The sequence below is a fragment of the Alternaria viburni genome (assembly GCF_023758015.1).
Source record: "Alternaria viburni strain BMP 2772 chromosome Unknown scaffold_24, whole genome shotgun sequence".
NCBI lineage: Eukaryota > Fungi > Ascomycota > Dothideomycetes > Pleosporales > Pleosporaceae > Alternaria > Alternaria viburni.
In genome coordinates, this window is record NW_026055793.1 from 397,979 (window position 1) to 411,373 (window position 13,395).

General features: G+C 53.1%; 3 protein-coding genes across 3 annotated transcripts; all 3 read right to left on the reverse strand.

The window, feature by feature from the left end:
• Positions 1-1,690: 1,690 nt before the first annotated feature.
• On the reverse strand, positions 1,691-3,979 carry J4E79_009354 (uncharacterized protein; the record flags this gene model as incomplete). The annotated part of the gene is made up of 1 exon (XM_049358200.1): positions 1,691-3,979. The coding sequence occupies one exon, from the start codon at positions 3,977-3,979 to the stop codon at positions 1,691-1,693; it is 2,289 nt and encodes a 762-aa protein (XP_049207416.1).
• A 2,959-nt stretch (positions 3,980-6,938) lies between these two features.
• Positions 6,939-9,569, reverse strand: J4E79_009355 (uncharacterized protein; the record flags this gene model as incomplete). Its single annotated transcript, XM_049358201.1, has 3 exons — positions 6,939-7,046; positions 7,145-8,811; positions 8,858-9,569. The coding sequence occupies 3 exons, from the start codon at positions 9,567-9,569 to the stop codon at positions 6,939-6,941; spliced, it is 2,487 nt and encodes an 828-aa protein (XP_049207417.1).
• A 1,166-nt stretch (positions 9,570-10,735) lies between these two features.
• J4E79_009356 (uncharacterized protein) lies at positions 10,736-12,091 on the reverse strand (the record flags this gene model as incomplete). The annotated part of the gene is made up of 2 exons (XM_049358202.1): positions 10,736-11,955; positions 12,010-12,091. 2 exons carry the CDS (start codon positions 12,089-12,091, stop codon positions 10,736-10,738), a joined length of 1,302 nt encoding a protein of 433 aa, XP_049207418.1.
• Between the last annotated feature and the right edge of the window lie 1,304 nt (positions 12,092-13,395).

The window sequence follows — 13,395 nt, forward strand, 5'->3', positions numbered from 1 at the left end:
AATATAAAGTCAAGGAAGTCAATGTTCTCCTCTCGGTTTCCAAAAAAGAAAGAGAATGTTGCGCAATGTGCGAGACCAGTCGGAAAGAAGACGATACATACATATGTTGAGTGCGTCTGCCGGTAAAAAAGCGTGTGCCGTCATGGTCATGGCGACTCTCGTCCTTGCCAAGCGAGCGATGTATAAAAGCCTCGCCTTCTCCTGGTGTACCTTCTCTTCCCACATACACACTTCTTCTTTCTAGAAGGTAGACCAAGGCGCACATGTTCTCCTACAAAATAAATACGCATCTATAACATGTGCGAGACCAGCCAGAATTTCGTAAACAACCGCTTCATGTTGAGTGTGTCTGCTCTTTACAAAAGCCTGCGACACATTTATTATGTCGACTCTCAGCCTTGCTGGGCATGCGATGTATAAAAGCCACCTCTTGCTGTACCTTCTCTTCCTACATACACTTCCTTCTTCTAAGGGACCAAAACAGAAGGCGACATCAGCAATGTCCTTCTCTTCTCTCTTCCAAAACTTGTACGTGTCCACCACATGTGCGAGACCACCCAAAAAAGATCCCCGCGACGTACCGATGTCGAGCTCTTCCGCCCGTCAAAAAGCTTCGCGACACACATCTCATGGTGACTCTCGTACTTACCAGGCATGTGACATATAAATACCTCCTCTTCTCGCCGTCTACCTTCTCTTTCTTATCCCACACTCCATCCACGGAGTACCAAAAGGCATTGCACGTCTACCAATGATCTGCGCCTCTTCTCCAAAATTCCCTACTACCAGGTCAATGTTCCAGTGACTCCTCGCTCCTTTCCCAAAAAGTCCAAGGCGACAACGGATGTCCGCCGCGAACTAGGTGATATCATGAACCATGATCGCCAAAACTCACACACGTTTCGGCCCATGTGCTGCCTGTCTTTCTCGTCTCTTCATTCCAGAACTTGTACTCAAACAGTTCATGTGGCCAGCATCCTGCCGATTTCCAAAATTACTCGACGTCATCCGCATGGAAGGAACGACAAGTCCGCATTATCAAAAAACAGACTGATAACTATCAAATGTCTTTGTCCCGCCTCAAACGCCATGACATAGAGGTTATGACGGTTCGCTCGCGGGCAAGAACCAAAATAGAAAAGGCACACGCCAGATGAAAATACCAAGAGGCGATTCGCTCCAGCCGATGACCGACCCGCTGCTTTCGCTGCTTCATACCCAACCTAACACGCCGCTCCAGACTTTCCAAGACATCTACATGGCGAAATGAGAGAAGAAGAGCGCTTACTAGAGTGTGTATTGAGGAATACATGCCGTTTCCTCATGCGGCGATATAGACGTCGTGTCGCAGTGTAGTCTGCACAGAAGGTCATGGTATCACGTAGTAGAGATAGTATAGCAATGTAGTCAGCACACATCATCATCATATCACATCATATCCCACAAAGCCATCCACCAAACCATCTCATCATAGGGGGGTATATTCATTCGCACCTCTCAGTGTCTCGCAGACAAGCTATGTACCTCTCAGTAGTAGCGTTACCATTCCATCTCATTCCAAAACAATACACATTACAGGAACAACTAAGGACGTCCCTTTTTCGGCGCCAAAAACTCCACGCTGGATTGAACATAACAACCGTGATGAAAAGCAGACCCGACAGAAGCCTCGCACGTACGATGAACGCGCTTACGGCTCCATGAAACCGTTACCCTTGAGCTTGCACTCCGTCTCCAGCTCGAAACTCTTCTCAAATGCGCGCATGCGGTTGTCGTTGTCTGCGACGCGTACGCGTTGGACTGGGGGGCTGAGCTTGGTTGTGACCTTCATGTTGGGCTTGGGGAAGGCGCGCTTCCCGTCGGCGTAGCGGGCGCCGTTGACGCATTTGCCGTTGTTGCTCCACTGGGCGTCCGCGGCGGCCTTCCATAGGGCGGTGATGTCGACGGTCATCTCCGGGGTGAAGTAGAGACGGCAGTCGGCCTCCTCGTATTGGAACTGGAGGGAGACACCGGACGTGTCGTTGGCGCGGAGGCCATCGCGGGTGTTGACGGCTCCACCTCCACCGACGCTGCGGGCGTAGACGAGGTCGCTGTAGTAGTCTTCCCTCAAGATGGAGGAGTTGAGAGCAGGGTCGAAACGGACAGCGTACTGGACGGTCTGCTGGATGTAGCCGAAAGCGAAGTTGTTGACGCCCTTGACACCGCCGATGGCCTGGATGGGGTTCTTGTTGCTGCGGCCACCCATCGCGATGGTCTTGACACCGCCCTGTTGCTTCATCAACTCACTGAAGATAGTGCAGGTTGAGGCACAGTAGCCGTCGGTCACGATGACGATGTTTTCGGGTGCGAACTTTGGTGGTCCGGTAACGCCCGACAAGGGTCCGTAGCCAGTGACATTGATGCCACCAGATACGTAAGGAACGTATACATCAGACAGGTTCCAACGAGCCTCTGTGGTGTAAAACTCTCCATGGACCTCCTTAGGACCAATCTTCTCGTCCCAGGAGGAGAACGGAGTACCATCGGCCTTCATGTCCATGTGGTAGTCGAAGTAGGAAGACTGGGCAAAACTGATTGTATTGTTGTTGCCGAGTTCCCTGGAGAATTGGCTTGCAAACTTGCTGAGGGACTGTCCGACGAGGTCCATGGCCTGATGCGCCCTCCAGCGGTTAGTACCGAGAGGCTCGACGTCAGGGAACAACTGCTTGAACATGTCGTAGCCTTGGAGAATGGTACCACCACCGTTGGCTTGAAGATCGATGATGAGCTTGGTCTTTCCGTCCGCAAGAGCCTTGGGGATGAAGTTCTGGGTGAGCTCCTGGAACGGCACCTCTGCGCGGACGTTTCCGACAAAGTTGGGCACCTGCAATACCGCAACGTCTTCATAACCAGCAGCGTCGATGTAAAAGCCGTTGATGAGACCCTGAGGGCCAGCAGCGACAGGAGCGGGGAAACCAGGAGTAGCGGCACCAACAGCGAGGGTAGATACCTCCTCTTCCTCCGACTGGACACGGGTATCGGCGAAAGAAGTACCTGCGGAATCGAAGCTGAACCACTTCCTAGCCAGGTCTTCACCTGTATCAATCTCGCGGAAAGGAATGGTTGGGCGGGCGTAGTTCTCCATGGTGTAGGATGTGCCGTTGGCGAAGGTTAGGGTCGTGGTGGCACCAGGGTAAACCCATCGTCCACGGCCACCTCCAGTGAAGACACCAGTTCCACTACCCGAGGTACCAAGGCTGACTTGCGCGAGCTCGTAAAAGACGTTGTTGTAGAGAGCGTCGCGATCCTGAAGGGAGCCGTACTGACTGAGGTCCTCGAGGAACTCGGTCGCGTCCTTGCCGTCAATCTGAACAACAGGCGAGGGTGTGTAGGAGATGTTCTTGTATTGCATGCCGAGTACGTCAGAGAAGACGAAGACAGCCGGCAGCTGGTCGCCATCTGCAGAGACAGAGACAAGGGGGACAGGGCGGCCCCAGGTGAAGATAGCGCCCACGGAGTCAGGGATATAGGAGAAGTGACCATCGTGGGCAGAAAGGATAAGTTTGTAGAGAGTCCAGCCAAAGTCGTACTCGCTCTTGAAGTTGCCGGCGTCGATGTCGCCCTCGATCTTATCAAGGCCACCGAAGATGTCGACGGGAGGCTGCACCTTCTCGGCGTACTCAGCAGGCGGGTTCTTGAGTTCAGAGAGGGTGCTCTGCCACTCAATGTAGGGACGCATCGCTCCAATGAGCCGCTTTGCTGATGAGGCGTTGAAGGGAACGGTGTTGATGCAGTCCCAGGCCAACTGAGCAGGCATGCTGAGCTTGGCGGGTAGTGTTCCATTACCGTAGACGTAGTTGGAGACCTTGGCACACGGAGGAGTGGTACCATCGGCCTGGCGAGCCTTGACCTGGACGGGCTGAGTCCGCGAGGGCAGAACGGGGGAGGCGACGGCCAGTGACGCTGCGCCAATGGCGGCGAGCAGAGCGGAAGTCTTCATGGCGAGGGAGTAATGAAGCTAACTACCGTGGAGAGGGTGGGATGAAGTTGAAACGAATGGAATTGCTGAACCAGCGAGAGCGAGTGTAGTTGATGGGAGGGGGGAAGGAGTCGTCGAGCGAGTATTGTTTGGCGGTAGGTGGGGTAATCGAACGCGCCTGCTCTAAACGCGATGAGGTGATGTACGCACGGTGAACGCGAGGGCAAACGGTCACGTGCAGGCTCTAGTCCGGGAAAGCGCACCTGGGTGGACTGCAAACGGCCGGGCGAGCAAATAACTCCAGGCTCCCACTTTCGCTGGTTTCTGGGCGAAAGATAAGTCGTTCCTGGGGAGGGGGAGGGACTTGGGATGGTAAGAGACGGGAAACAAGCCCACACGGTTCCTCTTTAAGAAAGGGAAAATCCACACGCGCCACTAGGAGGCTGGTGATATACTGGGGAAAGTGACGCATGAGGGATCCGCCAGGCTACAAGTACTGACAGGCCGGTCGGTTCTGCCTTGAACGTGCACTAACCCGCAAACTGGGTAACAAACGTGCATATTCGAGGCTGTGACACCAATCACATTCACACTTTTTTTGCCGCACGTCGGGGCTTTTCCCGGGATCCATAGGGCAATCATCGTTTAGATGGTGTGCAGCAAGTGCAGCAGAGAGCCGCAGTTGAGCTAGGGCCGTAGCCTATATGCAGGCAAAAAGTATTAACAGTCTTTTACCCAGGGTCCGTTCGGTGCGCTGTTCGTCTTCAAACCATCTGAGGACATGAGTTGTTGCTGTTAGACATGCTGCCAACACCCACCGTTCGATAAGGCACGATAAGGTCGCGAGTAAGGCCACCCGAGGACGTTTTCTGGCGTTTGTTACGATGTCATGACAGCGGGACTGACGGGTTGGTTGAGGTCCAAAGCGGAGTCTTGGCAGTCTGTGCCTGCAGATCGTCAAGGCGCCATCCTAGCCACTCGCTCCACTCCTCCAACGCCCCAATGCAAGACCACCTCATCGTCCGCCTAACGACACGACTGCGCTGCTGTTGTGACCATTCAGCACGACATTCTTCCATCGCGAAAGCACAGCTCCTCACCGTTGTCGTGCTACGTGGTTCCTCCTAGGTATTGAGGCTGTACGTGCCCTTGCTGTACGATCCGCCGTAAATTGGGACCGGCTGGTAAAGTCCAATTTATTACCAAAGTCATGCGCCCCTTGGACACGATCAACATAGTGGAGCCATTTCAGCCTCGCCACCTCCGCTCTAAGCGGTGCCCGGGAGAATGACAGCTCGAAATGTGTTTCTCCGACACGATTCGATGGCTATAGCCTTCATTGCGATGTTTTGATTGCAAAGTTTCACACTTCGGTTGTTAACGACAAACTGCGTACGACGACTGTGATCTGCAATCAAGAAAACCGTTCGGCGCTCGGTCTGTGGGCCTCCCACATGCCTGCGATGTCGGTGCTGGTCAGGTCGCGTGTGGCACGTTTCACGTTTCCTTGTGGTAGCCTGAGCAACTTGCCTTTTCGGCCTCGCACGAGGGCCTGTGTTACGCCGAATCAAGACATCACGTTCTCTTCGGCTAACCGTGCCACTACTATCGGCTGCCGCTACGCAAAAGTTTGGTTCAACTACAGCACGATGGCGTCGTTGAACGCCTGGTTTGCTGATTTTTCAGAGGACGCTATCGACCACGAGGCTGCCGATGTTAATAGGAGATGGAAGCAGATGGAGGCTCGAAGTAGTCGACAAACCTCGTGGAAGCATGTCGACGTGTCAAGCACTCAGCATCCTGGTTCCAGTCCAACGGAAGCACCAGCCACAAAGCTTGAGCAGCGAAACACAAAACTAATGCACCCGCGCCAGCTACCAGCCCCATCACCGCCGCACCAGCCACCACCACTTTTCGCCCATGCCTCTGTTCGATGCTTCTTCTCGCTGAATATTAATAGACGGCACAACACCTGTTGCACACAACAACAAGAAAGCAGTGGAGATTTTTGTCCCACGAGCACGAGGCGCTTGTTGCATGCTCGTCGCACGTATTTGTTGGAGGTGGGCTGTGGAGTACAACGAGGGTCGCCTTTTGAGGCATCCCTTCTTACCACCAACTCCACCAACTGAGGAACTGTTGATCCATCGCTATGTTTAGCAACCGTGCAAGAGAAACGAGATGAGGCAGACTTGTGTGATCTCCTCCGCAGGGTCTCCTCTTCTGCGAAGCGCGGATGTGACAACACCAGAACATGACCAGTAGCATGCAGCATGTAGCTCTGCCGCATACGCACAGCCATCACATCCTGGATCAACAGATGATGTCTTAGCTACCGTATACATCCACCTAGCGTAGCGAAAACAGTATACAAAACACACGTCCTTCTTCTCTACCATCACATAGAATCCTCACACGCGAAGTTCATGTAAAACCCGTATTTATCACAACATCACATAATCACACTTCCATATAACGAGATTATGGCGCATCTCCTGCAATCATCTTTACTAAGAAAATCAATCTATTACACAAAACATCTTATCCATATTGATCAAGTTTAACAAGTTATCTTTATTTTCTAGCGCATCCGTGATGATCATATCACAATGTTACACAACGACCGACCTGACATACCCAGTCACCAACCCCGTACAACCCGTATCTCCTCACGTGAAGACTAGATCACAATAGCGCTGACATGTACCCCGTTCTCCATCCAATCTGCATACCGGCTGACGCCTTGCAATACACACTTACACTGTGCCATGTAGAGCCTTTTGAACTACAATTCACGAGTCTCAAGTCACAAATAACAAAGATGAAGAACGATGTACCATTCAACAAGTCGTATCATCACTATTACTTTCATCTGATGTTGTACAAAGATACACGCAGCGACGCCCAACTTAACTCAAGGCAACCCAAGTTCCCCTTTTCTCTTCCTTCAAACAAACACCATGACTAAACGAACGCGTTCTTACACCCTAAGTTCCATCTGCTCAGCCCCAAAACTAGAATTAACAACACTACCAGCGCCGTGATGGTGGTGGAGATGGTGTTGTCTTTCCTTGACGAGGGCGTTGTACTGTCATCATACGTTAGCAATGCCATCTCAAATGTCCTGTCTACACATCATAATCCCGATAGATGAATGAGGGAAGGGAAGGGAAAGAACCAACATACCTTAAACCCAAAATTCAAGCACAACGCCACCGCCAACCCCACACAAACAACCAACGGCCCCGTAACAGCATCAAAGTCCTTCCCACTCCTCTCCCGAATCAACCTCGCGCGGTAAATATACATCGCATACCCCCACGCAAGCGTAAAAGCCGCAATGCACGTATACACGACCGCAAGCGCGCGTGCGATATCATTGGCCTCACCAGCCGCATTATACAACCCCAGTGACAACGAGGCGAGCAGGACGCTAACGTGCTGCCACTTGATAAACGTACGTTGGTTCGCGAGCCAGACTTTGGCTTCTACACGCACGGGACCCTGGTCTTTGATCCAGACGCCTGGGTCGCGGATGCCGGGCGGGAGTTGGATGGCGCGTTGTTGTTTGCGCGCGTATTTTGAGGTGGAGAAGGAGGGGAAGAGGGAGGCGAGACCGCTGCTGCTGCTCTTGGGCTGTTTTCCGTTGGAACCACCGGCGAGGAGGAGGGTGTTTTCGTCGTCGGAATCGGGTTCTTCGTTTATGCGCGTGTTGGCGGTGTCGGTGTCGCGGTGCGAGCGCTGGGAGAGGTGGGATCCGATTGTGGGGAAGGGGGGTTTGGTGACGGGCATGGAGTGGGCGGCTGCGGAGGCGCTCTTGGGGACGGACGACCGCGTTGCGGCTGGTGAGCCGACGGGCGAGGCGATGGAAGCGCGGTAGCTGGGGCTTGCGCGCGCGCCGAAGAGGGAGCCGACTGCGAATTCGTCCTCGGCTGCTTTGCGCTTCTTTTCCTGTTCTTGGTCAAAGGCGGCTTCGGGTTCTTTGCGGATGTCGTTGTCGACTTCGCTGAGCCAGAAGGGGAAGGTGTTTACGTTGTCTTCGAAGAGCTTGGCGACGCCGTGGACGAACTTGGAGAAGCGGGGGGATTCTTTGACCAGGTGCGAGTGCATCAGGTCTTCGATCCATTCGTACTTCTTCAGGCCCTTAACTTTGATCTCGAGAAGGGCGTAGGGGAACTTGTGGAGCTCGCCCTTCTTGAGCGCCTTGAAGGGGAACTCCATCTGCCCGTTGTCGATGTCGCGTCTGTGCCAGTCTTCCGGGTCGCGGCAGGGTCTGTCGTCGTCCAGGGCGTCTTCGCGGATCAGGGCGAGGTTGGTGTCTAGAGAGATGCGCACGCGGTTGTCGCCGGGGATCTGGAACGCAGTACGGGTGTAGTTGGCGCGCAGCATCGGCTGCAGCTTCTGCTCCTTGACAAAGCTCTGGATGTCTGTTACGGCCTTCTTGAAGTTGTCCACCTCCTCCTGGTTCTTGTTGGGGCGGTATTCCATCTTCTCGATGCTCTTCTCCATGTGGTACTTGTCTTCGAGGAAAGACTGCACGTATTTGGCCTTGATCGGGAAGCGGACTTCTTCGGCCGCGTTACCGTCCTTGATGACCTTCTTTTCGAACATGATCTCAGGCTTCTCGCCAAGTTGGCCGTACCATCTGAGGCGCAGGGACGAGGCATCGGGCTTGCCGTTGACCTTGTCCGAGTAGAGGGAGAAGTTGGGGTTGTCAAAGTAGATGGACGTGATGGTAGGGTCGCGCTGGGTGCCCTCGGCGACCTTAGACGACATGGGGTTGTAGACGAGGACGGGGAGACGGCGGAGGATGACGGTCTTGACTTCGAATAGGTTGTCCATGTGGACCCAGACTGTGTGTGTTAGCTTATATTTGCCAATGATGTATGGTGTGCCTACACTTGTGCGAGGTGAAGCCCTCGCCATCCGTGCTGGTCTCGCCAAAGGACAAAGCCTCCTTGGACTTGCCCTCCAGGCTCTGTCGGACGAACGAGTACAGCGCCGACAGCCTGTACAGCAGCGGCGAGGCATCTTCGGTGTGCAGCGGGTGGCGGGCAATGCGCGCATCGATAAAGGGCCGCAGGCGGTAGGAGCTGCCGCGGATCTTGTCGTGCTTCTTGGTGGCCTTGATGACGGCGGTGAAGTTGATGCGGCTGAAGCTCTCGAGCTCCTTGGTCTCCTTGGTGATGTTGTCGAGCTCGCGCAGGACTTCCTTGAGGATCTTGTCCCTCTCCTGCTGGCTGGGCTCGGGTTTCTTGGACGCATCGCCCGACGCGTCGCCGAACAAGCCCTCACCACTGCTCTCCTTCTTCTCCTGGCCGTCCTTGGCCTCTTCCTTGCCCTCCGCCTGGATGCCTATGGCCAATGGCTCCAGCTTCTTTTCGCATGCCGTCGTGCGGTCGCGCAGCTTCTGCGAGATGTCCGTGATGAAGTTGTGCACCTTCTCCAACTGCACATTGGCCAGCTCGTCAACAAACGCGCTCTCGTCGTCGGCGGTCCAGGAATCGTCATCCTCGTTATCCTTGAGCAGCTTCTTGAGCTTGTCGTAGTCGATGTACTTGTCCTTCCACGGCGCATACACGCTCTTGCGCAGTGTCGTGCCGAACTTCATGGCTTAGCGAGCGAGTGTAGTTGATTGCAGGAAATGGAAGCTCCAGCAGTCGCGACGCGCAGTAGCAATAGTCAGGATATAAGAATTGCCGGCGCCGGAAAGCTCTGCATGGGAGGATTGGGAATGAAGCAATGCAGCTGGGTTTAGCTGGTGGGGAGCTGCGCGCAGCCAATGCCCAGGAACTTTGGGCGCACGTGTTTCGCGTCCCGCGAGCGTCATAGCTGCAGCTCCGCTTTCAGCCCAGCACGCTTCACACGAAGGATTCAGCGTTATATTCACTGGAATCTATGTTCGCACTTACTTCAATTCATGCGACTCTACACAGCCTCTCAATGCATTCCTATGGATCATTGAGCTGCTGTTCGTCAACAACTACAAAACAACATCCGCCGCCGCGAGTCATTCCCGCTAGGAAGACCCACGCATCTTCACGTCCCGACATTAGTGTCCGAGGCCCAAGTCTGGCCCTGCCTCGTCCCAACCCCAACGCTCGGTGATTCTTGCGGCGCACCTTCGCAGCTGTTAGGATGTTGCCCTGGCATACCTGAGTTGTTGACGTTCGTCTCTATAAGCCGCGTTGTTGAGGCGCTGGTCGCTATGGTTCCTCGACGCATCCGTGCCACCTTCTACAATAAAAAACCTGGAGAGGCCTAGAGCCTACATCGAAGTTGAAATAACTACTTTGCACGTTTCTAAGTTAATGTAGGCGCATACCTGTTCAGCTTTTCCCTTAGGTTAACGTGGTGACTACAGCATGTGTTGCATACATGCTATTGAAACCTAACATCCAGTCAGTCTCAAGAGCAATGTTTACGTCTAGCTTGATAATCAATTTGTGGAATGCGACACGAATTGTATCTATCCCAAGTGGCGTCTTTTAGGCCGATAACGTTCGCATATCTCCAAAAATATCTCCAGGATCAACTATCTAAGAACTCAAGCATCTTCATCGAGTAAGACCATCTATCTCGGCCAATGCTTTAGCACGCTCAACTTCAAACTCGCGGGGTCTCCACGCACTCACCCATCTCTCAGCATCATCATTCATCTCCAACAACTCCCTAACAAGGGAAACCGAGCTCTCCGTCTCCACAAACGTATCCGTGCGACGACCCTGTCGTCCGTCCGCGTTGTGTACTCTCATCTAGGTACTTTCCTTGCACCGACTATTTCTTAAAAAGCCCCCTTCCGGTCGAGCGTGAAAAGGTAATCTCGCGACCCTCTAGTATATCCTCGATAACCTCAATCGCGCCTGGTGTCTCACTCCATGCACAGTAGTACTCCGGCAAGACCAAATGCATCTCCGTCTCCTCGCCCATACCGATGTTAAGGGGATTCATCAGTAGATGGGCCCGGGGCTCTACCACTCGAGGCCAAAAGTGCTTGTTGACTCTGTGTACTGCGTGGTACAATCGCTTGACCTGGTCTTTCATTTCCTCGAACACGATCTCAACCTCTCCAATATCTCCTGCTCTTATGTTGTCGCGCAACACAATGCTGCTGGTGTTCAATTCGCTAAAGCGCTGTGGTTGAATGCCTTCGGTGAGTATGAATGTATCGATAAGCATGCGTACCTTGACCAGCGTAACCGCAACAAGATGCGACAAATCAGAGAAAATGGGCACGGCGAAGTGATCCCCACCCCCATCACCAAAATTCTTAACCCGTTCAAACACTTCTACATTCTCCCACGCATCCCCACCACTACTCATCTCATGCGGCAGCTGCCTAACATTCTTCCAGTCACAACTCAAACTACTCCCCTTAGTAACCCACCACTTACAGAAATCATAGGCTTCTTGATCCCGTCCCAAGCGAAGCATCAACGCCGGCGTGATACTCCTCACACACATCGGATCCTGCAGATTCAACCGCATCAGCCCAAGCGCGTGTTCCAGTGCAGCTTCCACAGCGGCTTTGGTGTTCAACCTAGGCAGTTCTCTTAAGAGCTCATTGCGGGATCGCATGTAATTCCTCGTTCCGCTGTAACGCCAGAAGTCGCCGACGGCTGTTTCGAAGGCGTTGGGTGGTGTATCCATATCGCCCTTGTGGGCTCGGAGGGCGGCTTCGTCTTTGTCGAGGACGAATGTGATCTTTTTGATGGATTTGCACCAGACTTTGTGTGCGGGGCGGTCGGCGCGTTGGTGTTCAGGACTGCAGTAGTGGACTACTTTGCAGGCACTGCAGCGGCTGAGGCCGGTTTGTTGGGGGCAGATGTTGCAGCCGGTGATGAGGTTCTCGGATACGTCGAACGGCATTATCATACCGTAGTTGTTTGGATTGAATCCGGGTTGGGGCGGCTGGGCATTGGTGTCGGGTGCAGGGCGCTCGCCCGCTGTTCGATCGGTGTTGCGGGCGGCGTTGTATTCTTCCATCGCTACTCGGTCTTGGAGACGAGGATGTTAGTATCGGAGGTGTGGAACGGGGAGGCGGGGCTTACCTTCTTTCTCGCGCTGCTCGATTATGTCTAGAAGACCCATTTTGCCCAATTGCTGGCGCTGCTGCTCATATTCATCGTCCATGTTGTGATGACGACGAGATGCGATGCGTTGAGGTTGTGATGGGTTGGGCTGAGATGAGGTGAAATGAGATGAAAGACGGTGAACACGAAGTCGGGGGATTTTTGAAGGTCAGCCGAAGAAAACCACACTTGTATGCGAAGCGAGAGACAGCTGAGCTTCAAGCGAGGGACAGCTCAACATCGCTCGGAGGTATTCTCGAGGTCAGCCGAGCTAACTGCGGAGGTCAGCCGAGCCCAGATCGAAGGTCAGCTCAACGTATCAGACCAGGTTCGGGAGAGCCGAGCTTCAAGAACTTCATTTGCGAAGCGACGGACAGCCGAGGTCGCCCGGGAACATGAGATTGCAATTCGAAAGCTTTCAGAAAGCTATTAGAAAGTCGACAGATTGGATACGTGGTGTTGACATGCCACAATGCCATGGGTTCACTGCCTCGCGGATTGTGTGTTGGGCATATGGGGCGAGAAGTTTTGGGTTAGCGCTGGTAAAGACTGGGTAAAGACTGAGTAAAGACTCAGTAAAAACTCAGTAAAGTCTCAGTAAAGACTCGGCATTTACCGGCTTTACACCAACTTCATGTCAATTGCTGTTTTTGGACGGGAGTCGATAGGGCAGGCTCTGATGATGATGTCGTGGAGGATGAAGGCTCCAGGCATCTCTGCAGCCTACTTCAGATCAAGTCTTGGCAAGGTTGAGTATAAGGTTGAGTATAAGGTTGAGGATAAGGTTGAGAATAAGAGCGAGGCGGATAGCATAGCGAGCATGAACACTGCTGCTTTGTCCATATATGCGAGACTACATTCGAGCCCAAATCCATAGAGCTGGAAGTTTGATGTTCGGCGAACAATTTGGATTGGTTCTGAATCGATCCCAACGTATTCCCAATATGTTAGCAACATGTTACGGTGCACCGTGCGCCGTGGTGTTGTGTGATTTGGCGCCGAAGCACCCCAACACATCCTTATCCTTAGAGCTTGGTTATCCTTGCGGTATCGTATCATAGCTATTAAGATGGCGCCAGTATATATCCGTTGTTGATATTCGTCTCTGCTATTACCCGTGCTGATCAATGTAGCCTTGGTTTCTGGGCGCATCCGTGTAACGAGCTTTCGTCGTCCGGGCTTTAACGACAGTTAAAGAGAATAAGTTGATGTATTGATATATTGCGAACTAGATATACCAGAAGAACTGCCTCCGAACAGACAAGACCTATCCACGGACGATAATGGAGTAGTTGAATCGACGTCGCGCCACCGGGAATGCTATGTATACATAGTGTGTAACGTATGGAAACGGTGATAAATAAG